At 36.1% G+C, this 22,890-nt stretch overlaps 1 protein-coding gene across 5 annotated transcripts in view; it reads right to left on the bottom strand.

The window, feature by feature from the left end:
• The window catches only part of PDE7A (phosphodiesterase 7A), a 122,944-nt gene that overhangs the window by 20,396 nt on the left and 79,658 nt on the right, over window positions 1–22,890 (bottom strand). For 4 of the 5 annotated variants that reach the window (XM_087420507.1, XM_087420505.1, XM_087420504.1 and 1 more), the window contains 2 exons: window positions 5,641–5,792; window positions 3,814–3,877 (listed from right to left, as the gene is read on the bottom strand). The exons of the other annotated variant lie outside the window; for it this stretch is intronic. In XM_087420507.1, coding sequence (XP_087276633.1) covers window positions 3,814–3,877; window positions 5,641–5,792 — 216 coding nt within the window. The remainder of the gene's footprint in view (window positions 1–3,813; window positions 3,878–5,640; window positions 5,793–22,890) is intronic. 5 annotated transcript variants of the gene reach the window in all.

Below are 22,890 nucleotides of genomic sequence, written 5' to 3'. Positions count from 1 at the left end.
TAATGTTTAGTTTTCCCTTCCAAGGTATAACTCTCCAGTTTTTAGACCTTCTATTATATTTCTCAAAGTTTTGCAGATTCTCTCTGTTATATGCTATATTATTTTAACAATTAAATAGACTTTATATTTTAAAGGGTTATGAGCTCATAGATTACTGCCAGCATTCAAACAATAACATAAACTTGATTCTAGTATTCTTTAAAGAAATCTATGATTCTTATAAAAATGTATGAAACACCTAACTAGTCCTACACTGAAAATTTATAGTAATAATATTTATGAAGGATTATAAAGGACTATTGGGCTAAACTCATTATCCAAAATTACCTAAACAATTGTCAACAGAAGCCCACGGCTGAGGAAAAAAGTAAATTAATTGGAACAGTATTTACATGAGCAACATTGGAAAGGATGTCGCAGGCCAAAAGAGATTCTTTTTAAAAACTACTTGACATATCTTCAAAAGGGAAGAAAAAAATATTTCAAATCTTTTATTTTTAAGAAATTAAATGTTAAAATGCATACTGATAACACTACTGGTACAGACATGAGCCCATGTGGTCTGGAACCATTTGTGAAGAACTGAGTGATATTTCTGTTATTATTGCTGTAACAACCAACTTTTCTTTGGGTATATACATAGATATTTCAGAATGTATATTCAAACAAACAATCTGGTTAAAAAATGGGCACAGGATCTGAATAGACATTTTTCCAAAGATGACATACAGATGACCAACAGATACAAGAGAAGGTGCTCAACATCACTAATCATCAGGAAAATGCAAATCAAAATCACAATGAGATGTCATCTCACACCTGTTAGGATGGCTATTATCGAAAAGACAAAGGGGGGCTGGCCTGGTGGGGTAGTGTTAAGTTCGCGTGCTCCGCTTTGGTGGCCCGGGGCTTGTGGGTTTGGACCCCGGATGCGGACCTACTCACCGCTTATCGAGCCATGCTATGGCAGGCGTCTCACACATAAAGTAGAGGAAGATGGGCACAGATGTTAGCCCAGGGACAGTCTTCCTCAGCAAAAAGAGGAGGATTGGCAACAGATGTTAGCTCAGGGCTAATCTTCCTCACCAAAACAAAACAAAACAAAACAAAACAAAACAAAACAAAAGGGACAGCAAGTGTTGGCCAGGCTGTGGATAAAAGGGAACCCTTGTGCACTGTTGGTGGAAATGTAAACTGGTGCAGCCACTATGGGGAACAGTATGGCGATTCCTCAATATATTAAAAATAGAACTACCACATGATCCAGCAATTCTGCTTCTGAGTATATATCCAAAGGAAATGAAAACACTAACTTGAAAAGATATCTGCACCCCCATGTTCACTGCAGCATTATTTATAATAGTCAAGACATGGAAGCAAGCTAAGTGTCCATTGATGGATAAATGGATAAAATATGGTGTGTACATATACACAAACAGAGGAATATTATTCAGCCATAAAAAAGAATAAAATTTTGTCATTTGTGACAACATGGATGGACCTTGAAGGCATTATGCTAAGTGAAATAAGTCAGATAGAGAAAGACAAATGCCATATGATCTCCCTTACATGTGAAATCTAAAAAAAAATGAGCTCATAGACACAAAGAAACAGATTGGTGGTTGCTAAAGGTGGGGGCTGGGAGGTGAGTGAAATGGGTGACGGGGGACAAAAGGTAAAATAAATAAGTCATGGGGATATAATGTACAGCATGGTGACTATAGCTAATACTGTATTACATATCTGAAAGTTGCTATGCGAGTAGATCTTAAAAGTTCTCATCACAAAAAAAAATTTTGGAATTGTGTGTTGTGACAGGTGTTAACTAGACTTATTATAGTGATCACTGTGCAAGATATACAAATATAAAATCATTATATTGTACACCTGAAACTAATGTAATGTTACATGTCAATTATACCTCAATTAACTGAGTTAACTGTAGTAAACTGAACAGATATGTATCACCATCCGTAAAATCATAGGCGGGTAGTTAACCATGGCTGGTTTCTACTAACCCCTAACATCAACCCTAAGAAGAAACCATTCAGCCATCTCCTCTACAAATCCAGTTTAAGGAGTGAGGTGATTAAAGGGAAGTAAAGTGCTGAATTAAGCAATGCAGACCAGTGGCTGTTACTTCTGCCCACCTTACATACTGTCAACTCACTCTACTTTCATCACCAGGCCCCCTGACTAGCAGAATATGTACTTTTTAAAACTAAAACTTAGAGAACAATCAACTATTTCAGTGAGTGACAAGTGTCCCCGTAGACTAAGAACAGGCTATGAGCTGTTAGTTTATATAAGGCTAAACCTTGAAGGTGTTAAGGGTGGCACTGTTTTATCTATATTTATCTTGAGATAACAACTAGAGTAACATTCCTGCTGCGTTAGGAAAGGGGAGTCTCCCAGGTCTAGAAGCTGAGCCACCTGATATTTCACTACCTGCATTTTCAAAAAGGGGACGGCTGAAGGGAAGGACAACTGTGCAAAAGATATCAGAGCCTTTCCTGTGTGGACAGCCCAAAGTGCGGGAAGGGGGAGGAACAGAACATTTAGTAGCCAAAGGACGAAGGAGAGATGGAAGAGGGATGGAAAAGGGGACACATAAAAAGGCAGGGAAGCAGGAGGGAGGCTTTGCTGATTAAGGCAAACTTCACCGTCTACAATTTTGCCTAAGATTAGTCCAATTTATTCTCTGTCAACAGTGTGTCGACAACGAAAAGGTATATACAAAGCTATTTTCACTATGCATGGACACACAGCTTAGAGGAATAATGCAGTGATACTAAAAAGCTAGACCCACATTGATTCTCAAGATGAATAAAGATGTATTTGCTTGTCCATTTTCCATATTTGACTTCCTTACAAAAGGAACTTCATTCCAAAGTAAAATAAGAAAAAAAAAGTGATTTCAAAGTATAGCAGTGAACCACATATTTATTTCATCATTCTGAACAGTCAGAACTGACTTCCTTTCAGTGTATTTTCCACTCTGCTTCACTTATTAAAACGATATTTAGACAGAAGAGGCAAAGTGTAGTCAAACTACATGTACCACCAATTTTTTATATAAAAATGAATCCCAAAGAGAATCCTGTTCCTGTTCCCAAAGAGAATAAAAAAACATGAAACTTTCCCCCAAAATAAAACTCAGGAGGGGGTAAACAGATCGGAATCTCTTATTTTTTTCAAACCATTCATACTCTCTGTAGATTCTTATTCGCCTCCTAAAGAAGCTACAAGCTCTTCCCCACTGGACCACCACCAAGCAGTGCCAGAGGGAACCACTGCTGCTGATCCTAATACACCATATCTCTCAAGTGTGCAGAGAAAGAAAAGCCTGAGAACCATAACTCTAGCAGAAAGGATCTCTCTCAAAAGTCGTTAATCTACCATGTATCTGTGGCTATCAAAACTGGAATACAATGTCAGAAGATGTCATTGCAAATGGCCACAATTCAAAATAAACCAAAAAAGAAAAATCAAGAACATAACGAGATAATAATGTTCACTTTGGATTATTAATAATAGTAACATTACTTAGGGATGGCCAAGTGATGATGATTACTTTTGATTACTGCTAACAGTAATAATCAAAAAATAAAATTATGAGATTAATTCTCTAGGCTTATAGATCAGTCACTATAGAAGGGACAAAATGATGCTCCCTTTGCCAGCAGAGGGCTCATAACTTAAGTAAATGAAAGCAACAACCCACCAGCTGGCTGTATCACTGCCGTAATCTAGAGAATCACTGCAGTAATCTAGAGAATACATTAACTTGAGTAAGTCAAATTCTTCACTTACCATTTGTTAGTCTATCAAATAGAAAGATATCAAAATTCCAATTTCCAACTTTTCCCAGCATACACTGAAATGAAAACCAAACATTCCTACTGTAATTTAATTTCAATAACATTCTCTGTCTTTTGTAGATAATCCATAGAGAAGTTAATGAAAATGGAAAGTGACTGATTTATTTTAAGAAATGCTAAGTATCATTCTCCTTTCAATCATGACCTTTCCAATTGGCTCCAAAAAATGTCCAAAGGGATAAACTCCATTTGAAAAACCAAGTATTATTTTGTTTTTCAATTAATGAATACACAGGTAAGGTTAAATGTTTCTTTCAATTTATTTCTATACTTCCGAGAACTTTCAAGAATTCTAATACAATTTAACATCACAGAAGTGTGATTCATACAGTGCACACTCTAGAAACTAGATTTTAAAAATAAATTATAATAGCTGAGTACTGAGTATAACTCCAGATACTGTTAAAAGTGCTTTACTCACTCTCACTATTCACACCAACACTATCAAGCAGCCGTTGTTTTCAATCCTCATTTATAGAAGGGGAAACAGGCAAAGAATGACTAACACACTCAGCAAGAAAGTTATAGAGCTGGAGTCTTAACCCAGGTGGTCTGACTCTGGAACCTAGGCCCTTGACATCTATACTATACTATGCTTAAATTATTTGTTATTCATTCTTTTAAAAAAATACTCCCAACTTACGAGTATTTATTTATATTCTTTAAATATCCTTATAAAATAATTAACAGCATTTGTTACATTTTTAGGTTGATGTGTACTTCAACCAAGTAAATAAATCCTGTAATGACCCAATAAACCAAATAGATTATATTTTTACCCCATATACTCGTAATGTGAAATTTGTGGACTTTATTTTCAAGAAAAAACTTTTATTTTGTATTCAAAACCTTACTGCTATATACATTTATAAGAAAATTGACATGAGCAACACAAAGATATTACTAGTAGAGATTAATTATGATAGTACAACCAATCATACACAGATCAATATTCTCATTCTAAAAACAGAACTTGTGAACTTTTAAAGAAAGCATGAACACTTTCCATTGATTTCTTTTATTAAACAGGAAAGCAAATTTTTTCACTTTAGTGTAATTATAAAGTACCCCAGCCCTATCCACACACACTTAGAAAATCTGGCCTGTAAATTTTAAGTCAAAGAATAATTTAAAAAATATTAGAAACCTAAGATTATTAAAAATTCTCATTTGGTCAAAAACAAGCTCATCTAACCTCCACCTTCATTAAGACATTTCTTTCAAACTATATAAAGAAAATACTGCTCACATTCACCAAGTTTAATGTAAAAAAGTCTAAGTCCTCAAAACATTTTACTGATGCAAGAAACTATGAAAAATCATTTGACTGAAAGTCCCAAGATCTAACCTCCCGTACTGGGTTTACTTCTAATCAGCTGGGTGAGTGCAAGCAAGTCCTTTATGCTCTTCAGGCCATCGTTTATCTATAGAATACAGAAATTGGATGGGATAATCCATAATATTTTCCCCAGCGTTAAGATTCTGTGTGATCTATAGTTTAACGTTCTATTGATCTACTTGTTACTTAATGCTACAATGAATGAAAACATTTTCATTATTTTAGTTACTTCAGAAATTTCCCTTGCTCTGCAATACCTAATTATAAAATGAGCACCTGCTCTAAAGGAAAAACCTGAAAAATGGGCTCAACTGATTTTTGCATACAAAAAAAGGCTCTATAAATCAGTACCATATGGGAAAAAAAGGCTTCATTAAACTTATCATAAAATTAATGTTTTCTTGAAAAAGCTATACACACCTTGGCTTGTCCATTATAATCATCATCTAAAATGTTTAGAGAATTTGAAACGGTAGTACCACGAAAAAAGCGTGAAGATCTAAGATACCGCTGGAAACTTAGTAACCTTCTGATATTCCTTGCAGACACAGAAACTTCAATTTCAGATTGAGCTGAAATAAAAGGAGTAAAAGGTGAGTATAGCAAGTTAAATCTGCTCATATACCATCTTTGTAATACCCCTTCTAGTTACACACAAGTATTTTTTTAAAAAAGTAATTAATCATTATACTACATTTCTAGGAGAGAAGAGGTACTTTCTTTGAATTTTCAATTAAAGAATTAAGGATGAACGGATAAACAGCCAATTTTGACAGCATTTAGAAAGCTGATGAGGAGTGTGGCTGGATTAATAATTTTTTTTTAACTTTCAAGAATTATCACCTCTCACTCCATTGCTTCCATACACTATATAAACATTATGCAGCAGAAAGACAACAGCTAGAAACTACCGATCATATTGAGAAGACAGGTCCCAAGTTATGTATGAGCCTTTAACTACTACTCAACTAACACAACTCAAATCCTAATGAGGTATCGCTTTGAATAGTTCCTTAAGATAATTTTCTTTAGAGGAAAAGGAGATGAAATGGAGAATAAAGTAGTTTAGTGCTAAAGGATAGGGATAAAAATTCCAGATGATAAAAAACCTCTAGAAAAGATGTGGTTCCACATCAGAGACTGATATGTTCTCTTTCAGTAAGCCTAACAGAGCCATTTTTCCCCTCTAGTATTAGAATAAACCAAAGTTTCTTTGTGCACCAGGTGAAATAACAGACTTGGGTTAAAAGCTATCTCATAGGGACCATATGTTATCTTTAAATTCTAGAATCAAATTAAATTCAGTGAAATGTTCACAATATAAAACATATGAAAATAAAGACTAAGGATCAACAAATCACCACCTCTCAACTTCCATTAACTGAAAATCACCAGGTGAACGGCAGGTAATCAAACATATTCTCTCCTGTGTGTCCAGTCACTAACTGCTCTATGAACCTTTATTACCCTGTGTTGTCTTATCTATAAAATAGCAGGAATAATATCTAATTCAAAGGGTGCTGGATTAAAGGAGATAATGCATACATGAGTCAAACATATAGCAGGTATTAAATTGTTGCAATGCAGATGATGATAAAATTGATGTAGATGCCACTGCTTGGAGGTATGCTTCTAGGTAATCATCCTAAGTTCCAAATCTGCTCATGTCGCTCTAAATAAAAGTATTAATTGGCTCCTCATCATCTTAAAATGAACTCCATCTCCTTTACCTGGAAGAAAAGGCTTCACATTTTAGTTTCTGGCTCTCTGCGGACTTGACTCAGGTGTCACCTTCCCTGGGAAGTACACTTGAACAGAACTAAATGCACACTCTCCATCTAGGAGAGATGGGAGGCACCTCCTCTAGGTTCTCAAAGCTCCCTGTGCAGACATCTATCCGACTACTTCTGATATTGTATGATAATTGCTTATTCATCTGTCTCCTTCAACAAACGACGACCTCCAATACAGACATGAACTATTTTTTTCATCTCTATTCCAATGCCTAATAACAGCGCCAGGTAGCTATGTGTAAAATATACTGAATAACTGTTGAATAACTGCATATTATTTTTGAAATATCTGATTATTTTGACATTCCCATATACTCACATAAGCCAGAAATAAAATAATGCACTGTTACATGGTTTACTTCCCTCAGTTCTCATTCCGGTGAGTCTAAAATAGAAAGTGTCTAGAACAATTGCGGAGTTAAATTTCTGATCTATATCAATGTAACTTACATTAAAAGGGCTGGAACCAAAATGGTAAAACTATTACTACTAAGTGATTATGAAGTCCTGCCCCAAAATGATAATCTTTTTCTTAAAGTTTCTGTGTATCCTTCCCTTAGTTTTTTGATCAAATATATGGAAACATCATCATATATGATTTTTCTACTTCTTTTACATAAATGATAGCATAATTATACAACCTTTTCTGCATCTTGTTTATTAACTTATCTTGGAGCTCTTTCCCTATCAGTACATAGAGACCTTCCTCATTCTTTTATAAGGTTGTAAAGTATTCCATCATATAGATGAACTATAATGTAACCAGTCTTCTACTGAAGGGCATTGCTACAATTTTACAGTTTGCCAAAATACCTTCATTTTGTTAAACATGCTTATATTTCTATCACCTGATTTGTCAGGTTTGGAACTCATCCTTTTTTGTTACCACACATGAGGAAATCACCCCATATCCCATCTTCTTTCCCTTTTCCTTTTCCAATGTTTGTTAGTTATCAGAGCACATTTTTTCACTCTAATCCCCACTTTCATCTTCAATTCTAGAGGTTTAGCTCTAGAATTAAATATATTCAATATTGCACATCCTTTTACTGTGGTTTCCCCAGTTATCTTGTGTTTGCTTAGGTTCATCTTTTAGCAGTTTCCTCAAGAAGGCTCATGAAAACAATATATCTCACAAACAATATATTCTTGAACGTTCAAAGCTTTTTTCGGTAGTCTTTGTATTTGAAGGACAGCTTGACTAAATATAAAACTCTCGGCTCTCATTTTCCTTCCTTGAATTTATTCGACAGTATTGATTCATTGTCTTCTGGCATTGAGATCTGCAAAATCTGAGGCAAACCTGCTATTTCCCCTCTCAAAGTGACTTGGTCTTTTTGGCATGGCCACCCACAGAATTTATTTTTAAAGTCCAATGACTTTGCTAGGATATATTCCAATGTTAACCATTTTGGGTCATTTTCCCCTTGTAAATGGTGTGCTCTTTCAATACGTAAATTTAACTCTTCTGTTATTTCTGAAACATTTTCTTGAATTATATCTCTAAATATTTATTCTGTTCCACTATTTTAACTTTATTATTCAGAGAAACTGTCATGTTGAAACAACTTTACTTGTCTTCTATACCTTGCTTCCTCTCCAATTCTTTTTAACTACTTATTTGTTTTGTTTTGTTTGCTTCTCTCACTTCTATCCACTATGCCCATGACATTGTTTAGTGCATATTCTACCTTGTGCTCCTAACAAATGCCTTCATTTCTGGGATATATTTGGGTTCTACTATTTCCTGATTCTGAATGTACATGTTTCAACTACCTTGGTTGTCTTGTCTTATTTATTATCTATTCCCTGAGTTCTTGAATTTGTGCTTTACAGTGAAGCTATTGCTTCATTTAGTTTTTTAAGTGTGCAGTAGAAAATTTGACCACAATCTTCATCAGTTCAATGGCAACATTTTTCTGTGAAGTGCTCTTCAATCATTGTTAAGTTCTGCTGCTCTCTTCCAACTGTTTTGCCTAACTTGATTATCTGATGTGCCAGTTTCTTTTTTTAAACAGTCATTATTGAATGGGCTGAAATTTTCTGGACTAATCCTTTACACCAAGTTCTTAATAGGGATGGAGGCGAGGTCTTAGGAGAGGGCAGAGGAGTCCTCTCAGCTTCACTACTCAAATGGTTCTCTCCTTCTCTGCCAAAGAGACAGACTGCCTCTGCTCTTCCTCTAAATTGGGCCCAGGGGGACTGTACCTACTACTGCTTAACTCAGACCACAGACCAAATGTGGCAAGTAAAATATTTAACTGTAGTTCAGGGTGAGCCTCCTTTAAAAAAAGTTTACTAAGACTTCTTTTGTGGCCAAACATATCACCTATTCTGGAGAATGTTCCATGTGCATTTGAGAAGAATGTGCATTCTGCTGTTGGGTGGTGTGTTCCATGTATGTCTGACAGGTCTAATTAGAGTGTCATTCAAGTCCTCTATTTCCTTATTGATCTTCTGTCTGGTTGTTCTATTCATTATTGAAAATGGATATTAAAGTCTCCATTATTGTAGAACTGTTTCTCCCTTCAATTATGTCAATCTGTGCTTCATATATTTTGGGGTTCTGTGGTTAAACGCATATATGTTTATAATTTATATCTTCTTGCTGGATTGAAACTTTCATCAACGTACAAAGTCCTTCTTTGCCCCTTGTAACTTTTTTTTGATTTAAAGTCTACTCTGACAATAATATAGCCACCCGGCTCTCTTTTGGTTACTATTGGCATGGAATATCATTTCCATCCTTTTACTTTCAATCTCCTTTTGTCCTTATATCTAAAGTGAGTCCCTTCTACACAGCGTATAGATGGATTGCATTTTTTTTTTAATTCTATCTGCCAATCTCTGCCTATAAATAGAAGAATTTAATCTATTTACATTTAATGTCATTACTGATAAAGAAGAATTTACTTCTGCCATTTTGCTATTTATTTTGTGTATGTTTTATGTTCCTTAATTCCTCTATTGCCTTTTTTTTGCATTTAGTTGATTTTTTTGGTAGTGTACAGTTTTGATTCCCTCTTCTATCCTTTTCTGTATATTTTTAAAGTTATTTTCTTAGTGGTTACCTTGGGGATTACAATTAACATCTTAAACTTATAACAACCTAATTTGAATACCAGCTTAATGTCAATAGTGTCCAAACACACTGCTCCTATAATCTCCATCTCTTCTCCTTTATAGTCATTGCCACAGATTGCATCTTTATATTGTGTGCCCATTAACAGATTTACAAAAGAGTAGTTACAAACCAAAAGTACAATAATACTGGCTTTTACATTTACCTATGTAGTTATCTTTACCAGTGTTCTTTATTTCTGCTATGGCTTCAAATTACTCTCTAGCGTTCTTTCATTTCATCCTAAAGGACTCCTTTTAGCATTTCTTATAAAGCAGGTCTACTGGTAATGAACTCTCTCAACTTTTGTCTGTCTGGAAATGTATTAATCTCTTCTTCATTCCTGAAGGATAGTTTTTCCGGATATACAATTCTTGGTTGACAGGCTTCTCCCACCCCTTTTCAGGATTCTAAACACATCATCCCACCCCCGTATGGCCTCCAAGGTTTCTAATGAGAAATCAGCTGTTAATTTATTGAGGAATCCTTATTTATGACAAGTTGTTTCTCTCTTGCTGCTTTCAAAATTCTCTTTGGGTTTCAACAATTTGATTATAACGAGTCTCAGTGTGGATCTCTTTGAATTTATCCTGCTTGGAGTTCACTGAGCTTCTTGGATATGTATACTTATGTCTTCAATGGATTTGGGAAATTTTCTACCATTATTTCTTCAAACATTTTTTTTCTGCCCCTTTCTCTCTTCTCTTTCCTGCTGGGACTCCTATGATTCGTATACTGATACACAGTGATGATTCCCTAACGGTTTCTTGGGCTCTGTTCATTTCTGTTTTTTTTTTTTGTCTGCTTCTCAGTCTGGATAATTTTAGCAGTCTTACCTTCAAGTTCACTGATCCTTTCTTCTGCCTGCTCAAATCTGCTGAATCCCTCTAGTGAATTTTTAATTTCAGTTACTGACTTTTCAGCTCCAGAATTTGTTTGGTTGCTTTTTATAATTTCTATCTATTTAGATTCTGATTTTGTTCACATAATGCTTTCCTGATTTCCTCTAGTTCTTTGTCCATGCTTTGTTTTAGCTCACTGAGCATTTAAGACCATTGATTTAACATCTTTGACTAGTAATTCTAAAGTCTGGGCTTCTTCAGGGATGGCTTCTGTGAACTTCTTTTTTTGTATGTATGAGCCATACTTTCTGGTTTCTTTGTATGTTTTATAGTTTTTTTTTTATTGCGAACTGGACATTCTGAGTATTATACTGTAGTAACTGGAAATCAAATCTCTCGCTACTCCAGGACTATTTATTTTGCTTGTGGTGTAGCCATCTGTTTTGTGACTTTTTTTTTTTATTTTTGCCTTTGCATTATTTTTGCCTTTGCATATCTATTTGCCTTCGTTTATTCCTTGTTGTCTGTGGTCACTGAAGTTCCTGTTCCATTATCTCTACATTCAGCCAGTGACCCAACACAAATTTCCTTACATGTCTGGCTCCAAAAAGAGGGGTGGAGGGGTACTAATTCTTTAAATCTTCTGGTAGATGCTGTAGCCTCTGCAGCTGAAAGGGCCAAAACAAAGTCAAATGTCTGTGCCTATGCCTCATAGATCTGCTAGACTTAAACACTCAACCCCAAATATTTGGAGGACAAGGTCCCCAGTGTCCATCTTGGCTTCAGAAAGCCACTTCAGGAACATGGGCCACTATCCTCACAGGCCTGGGGGCTGAGGAATGGGGGATGATCACTGGTTCACGCACACTGCCAAGCATAGCCTCTCCCTTCATCGAGCACTCCCCAGTTGTTATAAGTGTCCAATCAGGGTTCAGAGGCCTGAAATAGTTGATTCTGGGGTTTTTTTTTTTTTCCCAGTTTAGTGGTTGTTTAGTGTGGAGAGGCCAACCCCTAGAACTTCCCACTCTGTCATTTCAAGTGACATCTGCCCCTTTTCTTTAAAAGGTGTGTTTTTCCTGGTCCTTTCCAGGAGTAGCTGCCCTAAACCTTCTCTTCTGCTCAACCTAGGTTTGAGGATGGGGAGGGCTTATCTGTCCAGAAACAACCATTGTTAAGTCGGGCATGCTAGATATTTTTCTATGAATTATTTTCTATATGAATGTGTACACATAGTTTTTCTTTTACCCAAGACAGTGCAGACTTTTTTTACTTAAAAATTCATGAACATGTTTTCAAGTCAATAAAAACAGTTATCTGTGCCATCACTTAGTAAGTCATGTATTGTTCTAAGATATAAAATTATAATAATTTACTTAATCTTTTTGCTGTTAGGCTGTTTCTAACTTGTTTCGTTTTGCTTTGTTTCTGTTTGTTTGTTTGTTTTGCAGGGAAAGATTCACTCTGAACTAACATCTGCTACCAATCTTCCTCTTTTCTTCCCCCCCAAAGCCCCAGTGCATGGTTGTATATCATAGCTGTAAATCCTTCTAGTTCTTCTATGTAAGCCGCCACCACAGCGTGGCTACTGACAGACGAGTGGTGTGGTTCCACACCCAGGAACTGAACCCTGGGCTGCCGAAGCGGTGAGAGCACCAAACTCTAACCAGTAGGCCATCAGGGCTGGTTCTGTTTCCAACTTTTATCTTTCTTACAAATAAGTCTATAATAAACATTCTTATAACTAATTCTCTGCACATATCCTAACTGATTCCCTTAAATTCTCAGAAGTATAACAAGCACATAGGAGTACATTTCAATGGCTTCTAAAACACACTGCCAAACTGCAGAATAAGTTTTCTAAAAGAAAATTAGAGAGCTTTCCAGAACTGTCCTAGAATAGCTTATAAAATCTGATCTAAGAAAAAGGATTAGTAACTATAAATCAAGGATGAAGCATCACGAGATCATCTGATGGAAATTTTTAGTTCCTTCAGGTTTGCCCCCATCCTCCCTCCACCCCCACACACATACACACTGATTTATTGTAATGATTAGAAGGAAAACTCTTATATTAAAAGAAGCAAGTAGAGGCCACTACAGAGAAGAAAGGATATCATGTTGAGTAAGTAGTATCATTTAGGAAAATATAAAAGGATACATGGGGAACTGGGAACAGGTAAGAGTGACTATGAGAACTTAACTAGTACTTTCATTTGCAAAGTTACTAGAAAGCTCACCCTCTGACCATATTACATAAAATCTGACCCTATTACCAATATTCTCATGTCCTCATTCTGTAACATGAGACACACCATTATTTATTTCACAGCATCATACATGATAGATTAAAATTGTCTTTATTAAAGTCTGGCTTCTGCCAGGCTAGGACTATTTGTTTTAAGTACCCGGCCTTTTCTAGTTTACATGGTTACCTACATTCCAATCCAGCTTAGAAAGTCAACCGGCTCAGTGAATTAATCAAATTACTATTAAAGAGCTGTTGGCTGTGCTGGCTCTCTTCTAAAATATCACATTACCTCACTGTGTGACCATGAACAAACTAATCAGCCTCCACCAAAACTAAATGAGCGTTGTTACCTAATGATCATGGGAATGACTTCCAGTCATCCATTCTCAGCTTCCCTGAGCCAAAAAATGAAGTGTGGGACAGCAGGCAAATTCAAAACAGAGGTTTTTCTCTTACTTTTCCCTCATATTAGAAAAGTAGACAGGAAATGTAGGCAATACGTTAAGGAAACAAAAGGCCTGGAGAAACAATGCGTCTTGAGCAGCATTTCTTCCAACTCTCCCACAGACTCTATCATTCAAACGGCACAGCAAAAGGTGTCACTGACATTTAGTTATTAGACAAAAGAGGTTTTTAACAAAAAAGCCTTTGGATCTTGAGACTTGACCGCTACTTGCTTTAATGGTCCACAAGAGGGAGCTCTGAGTCACCATATCTGCCCCCTTAAAACCAAAAAAATTATTTAGATGCATATAATCAAGAATTTCTCTTGGAGATTGTTTTAAAAAAATTTTAATTTTGTGCCATAAGGTTTTAACTCTAGTCTAGGGCAAGATCACGTTGAATGATAACCAAATAAAAAATCTGAAGACATGCTATATTCTAACCTCTTTTTTCCTTAATTTTCCTCAAAAAGAATAGGAGCCATATCTGAAAGCTTGTTGTCGATACTGAATAATTACATTTATGGGATAAGTCTTCTTGGAAGAATTTTTACATTTAGCACGTGTGGATAAATAGGGACAAAAATAGCTAGGTCCTCAGCAGAGCAGTGGTCTTCAGTAGAGCAGCACGTGCTGACACGGAGAGGCAGGGCAGCAGAGCGGATAAGACACGGTGTTTGGAGCTACACGCCTGAGCGTGAATCCCAGCTCTGCCACGTTTACTAATTTTGTGACACTAGGAAAGCTATTTAAGGTCTATGATCCTCAGTTTTCTCACTGTAAAACAGGCCTCACAGGACTGTTATAAAAATTAAACGAGATAATGCAGGCAATATGTCTTTTTGGGCAAAGAATAAACATTTAACATTAACGGCTATAGCTACTGTTATAGAGATCAAATTTTTTTTATTGAGGTATAATTGACGTGTAACATCATATTAGTTTCAGGTTTTTATTTTTTAATTAATTAATGTTTTTATTGAGGTATAATTGACATATAACATTATATTAGTTTCAGGTGCAAATATTTTTAAACACCTGACTTCATACTATTTATTTTAACAAAACCAGATTTATTCTTCATGACAGCATAGCTTCATCCTGAAGACCACTGCATACTTTTACGTGCTGCAGAAATAAATGCACACATTTAAAAGACTTCAAAATATGCATACAATCTCATTACTTTAAAATATATAGACAGTCCATGCCTTATTACAAATCAAAGAAATAAAGGAGCTGCCCAGATCAATGTTAACACGAGAATAAACTGTATAAACAACATTCTTTCTCTTAAGCAATTCTTATAATCTTAAGTTTGCAAAATGCAATGTTCACTTTGACAGGATTTGATAAAATAGTCAATATAAAACCCCTTTAAAAGATTACTCTTATTATAGTTATGGATTAGGCATTTCCACCCTTCAGAGATGGGTCTGTGATAGGATGGATCCCTCTACTGCTTAAACTCAGGACTTGAACATAGCTCCTTATTCATTACATTCTTAATTCCCTTATTGGTGAGCTGAGAAAGAGAGAAGGAAAAGAAAGTACACAAGGCCTTAATGTGTAACATACAAAATGAAGCCTAAAGTTAAATCTCCAAATTCCCCAATGTTCCAAAGCATAAGCAGAATCAAACTACCACTCAATTTCTTAAGATTAAGGTCCAAACCATATCAGTTCCCCAATTAACGCTATGAAGTTAGAGAAGATATCTAGGAGACAGAATACTCTATTCTTTCAATTTGGGACAAAGAAGAAACAAAAATCGGTGGTTTTCAAATGCAAGTATTTCACAATCACCTGGAAACTAGATAAGTTTTTAAAAATACACACACGTGGGGCAGAATGCTCTGTTTCCTAATTTGATTCAAGACAGCAGAGCTCACCCGTACAAGCACTGCTTGGTAAGGGGATTGTTATATGAAGCAGGTAGGAACATTCATGATGAAAAAGAACATGAGATTACTGTTTCCTGTGATAGCTCCACGAACTATTACAGAAATGTTGTTTTTGAAACAACCAAATATGATTTCAAGACAAATGAATGATTGGGAACAAACTAAAATTTAATAGAAACTCTAGACAAAATATGACCTTAGTCTACAATACTACAACTATAAGTAGAGGCTGGCATGCTCATGTTTGAGAGAGAGACTAAATCACAAATGATGGATAGCCACTGTAGCAGGTCAAACAAATAATGGCTGAAAAAAATACGCTTGTAAATAGGAAAGTAACAACCAGGCAGTATAGAACGAAAGATAACAAGAAAAACATTTTAACAAAGAAAAAGTCATGGCTAAGGGAAATGCCATGCAACAATTTTTATGCTTAAAGTGAAGAAGCAGTAAAAGCTTCCAAATATAGTAGGATCTACCCATGTGTGGGAGTTACTATATGTTAGAGACAGAGATCATCTAAGACAATAAAATCAGTATGACACAAGCTTTTAAGCTCAAAATACACATAGAAACAGATGTTCTTTCTGATCATATAACTAAGTATGAACAAGTATCCAAGTCTAGCGCAGCCCTGTCAGGAAGACAGGAAACAACCCCAAATCAAACACACATGAGGATCTAAGGGAACATTTACGAAGAATTTTGTATGTTTTGACAGTGGGTCATTATAATAAAGACAACATGAGACATTTGATTCAACAGAAAGGCAGCAACCAGCCCAAATTTTAATTTAAAATACAGATTATTTCTAGAGAACTACACATGGGGACCCTATAAAATCTAACTAGTAGAAGACATACGGTTTGAGTCAATTTGACACAACAAGAATATATTCAATCTCTACTATGAGCCAGAGGCTACCAGAGACCACGAACAAAAAGATGACGACTAAAAGCCTTAAGTTAAGAGCTCTTAGGCTACAATGTAAATATCCTGAAAGGTTCCCTTGCTGCCCTAATATGGGGTAGAGTAAAGCGCTAAAATGAATAAAAAGCTCAAGATAATGGGCAAAACACATTTACATGGAATGAAACATTACCACGTGCCAGGAGTAAAAGAAAATGGAAAAAACTGCACTTGTGTGGATGTGGAAAAACTGTAAAGAAACTTGTATTACATCTTGTCCAAAGTTGGCAGAGACCATGCCTTCCAGTCTGGATGACGTCAATGAGCTTTGGTGGAGTCCATGAAAAGAAGCAACTGTCAAGCTGGCAGTTTCCATTACGTACCATATAATAATCATGCCAGAATCTCTCAAAAGAACACATCAGCTTTTCTAAGTGCACATGTGGAGCAGAACTATAATAAAGCCTTTACGTTCAAAGATATTAGTATTTATTATTGTATAAGCTAAAAATAACGTATAACTAAAAGAATGATTTATTAAATTTAGGGACATAAATTTAGAGCAAACAAGAACTGAATTTTGACAAAAAGTCGATATGGAATTCAATGTATTAAGTTCAATTAATTTAAGACTCAAAATATTATATTTCAAGACATCAGGTATATGGCCAATTGAACAGAAAAAATATCAGGGGCTTTTAATCCAGCCTACTGACAGTAAGCCGAATTACTCAAAAGGAGGAAAGTGAAATGAGGGAGTCTCTTGGTTATCTGTACAGACTTGAGTGAAAGCACAAACGTGAGAAAGCCTGGGGAGAAGGTGTCACATTAAGGAATGATGCTGAGGAGCACAAGAGCCCACGTTAGGGAGACACAAGTCAGGGAGACACAAGCTTGGGGGCACCTTCAGTTTAAACCACTCTACTGTCAGCCTAACATCTCTGTCAGCCTCTTGCTTTCTCTAATCAATCAATGCCTCTCTCCCCCTTCCTCTTTCCCCTTATTATCTTTTCCTTCCAATTTGTTAGTGCTCACTGTTATTCTCAAACTTAGAATTTTCACAACACAAGGTCAAGAGACTAAATAGGTTAAAATTAGTTGCAGGAAGGACATCAAGAATCAGTTTATTAAATGTTGGAGGACCAGAAACCTGTACTTACTGGGAATGACTCCCAGACAGGGCAGGTCTGAGGGGTGGGGTCTCTTACAAATAGGGCGAAAGCTGAAGTAGCTCAGTGGGTCCTGACAAGTGCTAACGCCAACATCTGCAGTGTAAATATTTGTCAGAAACTAATCATCTGCCGACATAAAAACCGGACCACTAAATCTGACCAACCCTAAAAAAAAGGTATAGAAAATTATCACACACTGAGAAGAGCCAGCTAGCTTATCTGCTGGTGATCCCGCAGTCCTCACCACCGTTACAGGAGTCCATGTTCAGCTTTGGGGGACAGACAGGGACAAAGAGGTTAAATAAGAAGCACCAACCTTAGCTCTCTGCTCCCTAAATACGTAAGCAGAGACTAGCGCACTGTGACTGTGTAGGGATTAGTCATCAACTCCCTCAGCTGCACGACCAGAAACCGAGCTCTCTGTTCAGTACGCCACCACACACCTTCGCGCAGGTTACATAACAACTCCTGACTAACGCGAGCATCTGAAAATTTTAGCAGTATCTTCAATGAGCTAAGATCTTCCAAATTTCTTAATAAACACAAGTCATTCATATAATTCCTAGTGATACATATATTCTACTTAAATTGCAAAATGGACACATCCCAGAGACGAAAATATTACTTTGAAACAATACTCCAAGGAATGTTTCTGGTCATCCAAAAATATGTTAACAATGAGTTCCTTAGGTGAAAAATCCCTTTCTCAAACTCATAAACTATGTAAATATGTATGATATATATTATCTTTTGTGCTATAATATAAAGATAGATAGAACACAAACAAATGTAAAAGAACACTTCAGAAAATCACCTTAGTGGGAGATGATATCTGGGAAAAGATTTTGATTTTTTGTCCCATAGAACCAAGATAACACCTGATAAATTCACAGAGAAGTTAGCATGACTGTTTCACTAAAAAGGTCAGAGAAAAAAAAAAAAGTTAAGAATGAAAGCTTCTGTAAGATACAGCCATTTCAGGAAAGATTTAACTTAAAAATTATAGTAGAATTTATTGATTAAAGCAGAATCATTGCAACAACGTTCCCCGACTAACCCTGACTGCAGATTTACACCAGATCTTTGAGAAACTCTTCTTGGCAAAGAAGATTCACCATCATCAAGATCCCTCCACTCTCTGTAACCATGAACACAAGTAAGTTTCAAGCCATCTTCCCAAAGTTTGAACTCTCTCAGTTCTTTATAAACAGCCACTAATACCAATTAACAAACAAATATGTAACATGATTTTTAATAGTGCATAATTTAATTACCATACTTTTAAAACTTTTTGTTTGGAAGTCATTTCAAAACACAAATATAAAATACAAAAAGCTGCAAAACTAAAACCAGCACAAGGAATGCTCTTTATCACACACCCTTTACTCAGATTTGCCATTGTTAACATTTTATTCTATTTGCTTTATCATCCGCACCGTGTGTGTGTGTGTGTACCTGATTCTTTCTCTGATCATTTCAGGGTAGGTTATAAACATTATGGTCTTTTACCCCTAAATACTTCAGTCAATAACACCACAATTTAATACATTTTCTAATTATAAAAAGGCCAAAGTGAACGTCTTTGTACATACATTAACATTTATATATGAGTATTCCCTGTGTACACATTTCTAGTTTGAAATCAAAGAGAAAAAAATATTTAAAATTCTTAATGCAGGCTGCAGAGCCGCCCTCTAGAAAACCTGTAACAACGTGAACTTCTACCACCAGCACCTTAGCTGATCATTTGTTTAACTTTCTAAATTTGATGGGAACTTGTTTAGTAGTGAGGTGGCACATTGTTGCTGTATTTAATGTATTTCTATATTCAACTGATTTTCTTCTTTTGCCTCTTTAAACCCTTTTAGAAAGACCCAAAGTCAGAACTTGCTGCAAAAGGCCTACGACAAATCTTGTTGTGAAGATAAATTTATAGGCCTTAAGAGAATAAGGATTTATGACAAAAGACAATTCAAAAGACGAAAACTGAAGGCAGAAAAAACTGTAATATCTACATAATAAAATTACTGTTGAGGTCCTACTCGTTAACTTTGGAGCCTAGACTTGTTCCCTAGTGGCCAGCTATCTTGAGGGGAATGTATCTTGATACTGGTAAACCCAAACACTGTTTATAATAAACCATATATATAAAAAACCTTAAAAGAAGAGTTCAATATTGTAGTGTAGATCTCTAATTTCTAGGTAAATTTAGTAAAGACAATTATATTCAACATGGAGAAAATCATAATGCAGAAATTAGTTAAAACTATTCCAGCATCTAAATAAACACCAGCAGCGCCTCAGAGATAGAACACATAGAAGAAATACAAAATTATAGACAAATAATAGTTATAATAAATATACTAATAGTATACTATATGCTTTTAACCTGTTGATATGCATTTCCCCCTATATTTTAAGCTTTCCCTCTCTTTAAGAAAGACTCGATCCTGGGTACAGAGTAGAGGATAGACTGAAAGACAGAAACCCTGAAAGTAAGGACAGTGGTTTAAGAGAATACCAGAATAAGCCCAGACAGTGGTGATAAAGGTCTGAATCAAGCAGGATAACAGAGAAGGAGGACAGAGAGGAGAGGAGGATGACAGCTCTTTTCGGTTAGAAAACACATGGGGTTTATTGCAGAAAATACACTGGATTTAAGCAATGAAAGAGCAGAAAGAAATGAGCTTAATACACCTATCCAGAATTTTGTAATCAGAACATCTAGAAACTATTTGAACTTCAGGATGCAAGTTTTTGTGTCGCTGTGAAAAATAACACCTTATTTTGAATTATATACACGGGAGAGTGCACAGCAAGCTCTGTCCCTCTGAAGGGTTAAACCCGTTCTGCAGAGTTGCAGAGGGGCAGCTGCCTTGGCCAGCGTGAAGAGCAGGCCTGAAGACGGCTCATAGGAGGTTTGAGTCATAGCAGGAGCACGTGCTCACTCCCTGATCAGATCACATCTCACCAAACAGATTAGATTAAAACTTTTTCTTTTAAGAACTCTGAGTTGTGTGATAAACAGAACCTACTATTCCAGTAAGGAAGAATGATTCATCTCGTCTCTAATAAAAATACCCTCCAAATGATATTATCATTTTGGGTTAGAGAGATATTCTTGTTTTGTAGCAACTACAGGATCAGTTCTACAGTGACAGTCAATTTCCAACCACAACCTAGAGTCTTAGACACTTGCCATCTTTGCAAACAATCAGCATGATGAGGTGGAGGGGAGAATCCGCTGCTCTGAGCACCTCCACTGCTCTAAGATCCCACACTACAGAGCTTCCACATCGGGAGACGAGGCAGGGCCGGCCCCGCGGCTTCGCGGTTAAGTGCGCGCCTCTGCTACTGGCGGCCCGGGTTCGGATCCCGGGCGCGCACTGACGCACCTCTTTTCCGGCCATGCTGAGGCCGCGTCCCACATACAGCAGCTAGAAGGATGTGCAGCTATGACATACAACTATCTACTGGGGCTGTGGGGGAAAAAAAAAATGGAGGAGGATTGGCAATAGATGATAGCTCAGAGCCGGTTTTCCTCAGCAAAAAAGAGGAGGATTAGCACGGATGTTAGCTCCGGGCTGATCTTCCTCACAAAAAAAAAAAAAAAAAAGATCAGGACAGACGTGTAGATCCCCAAACCCAACCTAACATCCTCAAGCCTGGCACTGCTTCACTGTTCCCAACCATTCTTTGTCATTAGGTTTCATTTTTTATCCAATGTGAGCACCTTTAACTCTTAGAAGGAATATTTCACCCATTTACCTTTATTATCATCACCAATATCTTTGCTCTCAATTCTCTCATTTTGTTTTTAGATTTTATATTATTTGCTCTTGGTTTTGTAATGACTTAGAATGCATCCATCCTATTTTAATTCCATTAGAGATTACCTCTAACAATTTGATCATGTCCAACTTTTCTCTTCCACCAAAAAGTCCCATTATGTTCCCTGTTTAAAACTTCTAACATTTTATAACAATTACATTTTTCAAATATTCTATTTTACTAAATTTAGTGAAAGACAGGGGGTATACTAGAGACTCCCAATACAACTGTACTTTTCTTTACAACGTCAATATTTGAACTGAAACCCTTTTACTGATATCCTTACTCATAGCTAATTTTTATGTTACAATATTTACAAATAATTTTATTTAAACTTTTCAATGAGTAATACATTCACATGAATCAAAACTGCAAAAGGATCTACAACAAAAAGTTTCTTTCTCTCTCATGTCCTCAAGCCACCCAGTTTCCCTCCTGAAAGCAACCAAATGTTACCAATTTCTAACGTATTGCCACAGAAAAAATTACATATTGAATCATGCTTGCTTCCTTCCCTGAAATAAATGCACTAAGTCTGGAGCATTATTCTTTTATGCTGTTGGAATTCTTTTTGCTAAAATTTTTTCAAATATTTTTTTCACGGACATTTACAGAGAGAGTATCAATACTTGCTTCTTAAAAGTTATATTTACTTTATAAAAATAACTTTGAATGATTCTTTTTCTGCAACCTGAAAGAATTTAAAGAGCTTTGGAACTAATTATTGGTCTTTTAAAGATCCTGAAGAATTTGTCTGTAAAACCTCAGAAGCTCATGCTTTTAGAGAGGTAACTCTTGTGCAACTTTCTCCAACATGCTGGTTTTCAGAACTCCTTTATACTCTTAAAATTATTGATTGTCCCAAAGAGCTTTAGTTGATGTGAGTTATAGCTATCGATATTTACCATTACAGAAATTAAAGCAAAATTTTTAATACTTATTTATCATTTCATTTAAAAATAACATAAGACTTCTGGTTTCTGGATCTATATATAAGGAGCTTAGAAGCTACCACTCCATCCTAACAACAAGTAAAAAGCTGAACAGACTGAAAAATGAACAACTATTCTAGGATCCATAAGAGAGGAGAGGACACAGGGCAATCCACCGCCCTCAAGATTGGAAAGACCAACAGGCAACTAGAAGGAATAACAACTTACCAGAGCAGAGATTCACAAACCGAAATCTCCTTGGAAACCAGTGCCAGGGTAGGGAAAGCTGAACTACATAACTGACGAATTTCTGGAGGCTCAGTGTGGACAACTCCAAGAGTTAAAAACTCCAGGGAAACCCAGTCATGGGGGAGCACAACAATTTTGTGAGATGTACCTCCAGGAGCTTGACCACAGTCTGGCCAAAACTCACACAAGAAGAAACAGACGATCTGAATAGGCCTATAGCTATTAA

This window comes from Ceratotherium simum, chromosome 31 (genome assembly GCF_057802395.1).
Source record: "Ceratotherium simum simum isolate JZ-2026a chromosome 31, ASM5780239v1, whole genome shotgun sequence".
Lineage (NCBI taxonomy): Eukaryota > Metazoa > Chordata > Mammalia > Perissodactyla > Rhinocerotidae > Ceratotherium > Ceratotherium simum.
Note: the sequence above shows the minus strand (reverse complement) of the source record. Positions and strands in the feature narration are given on the sequence as shown.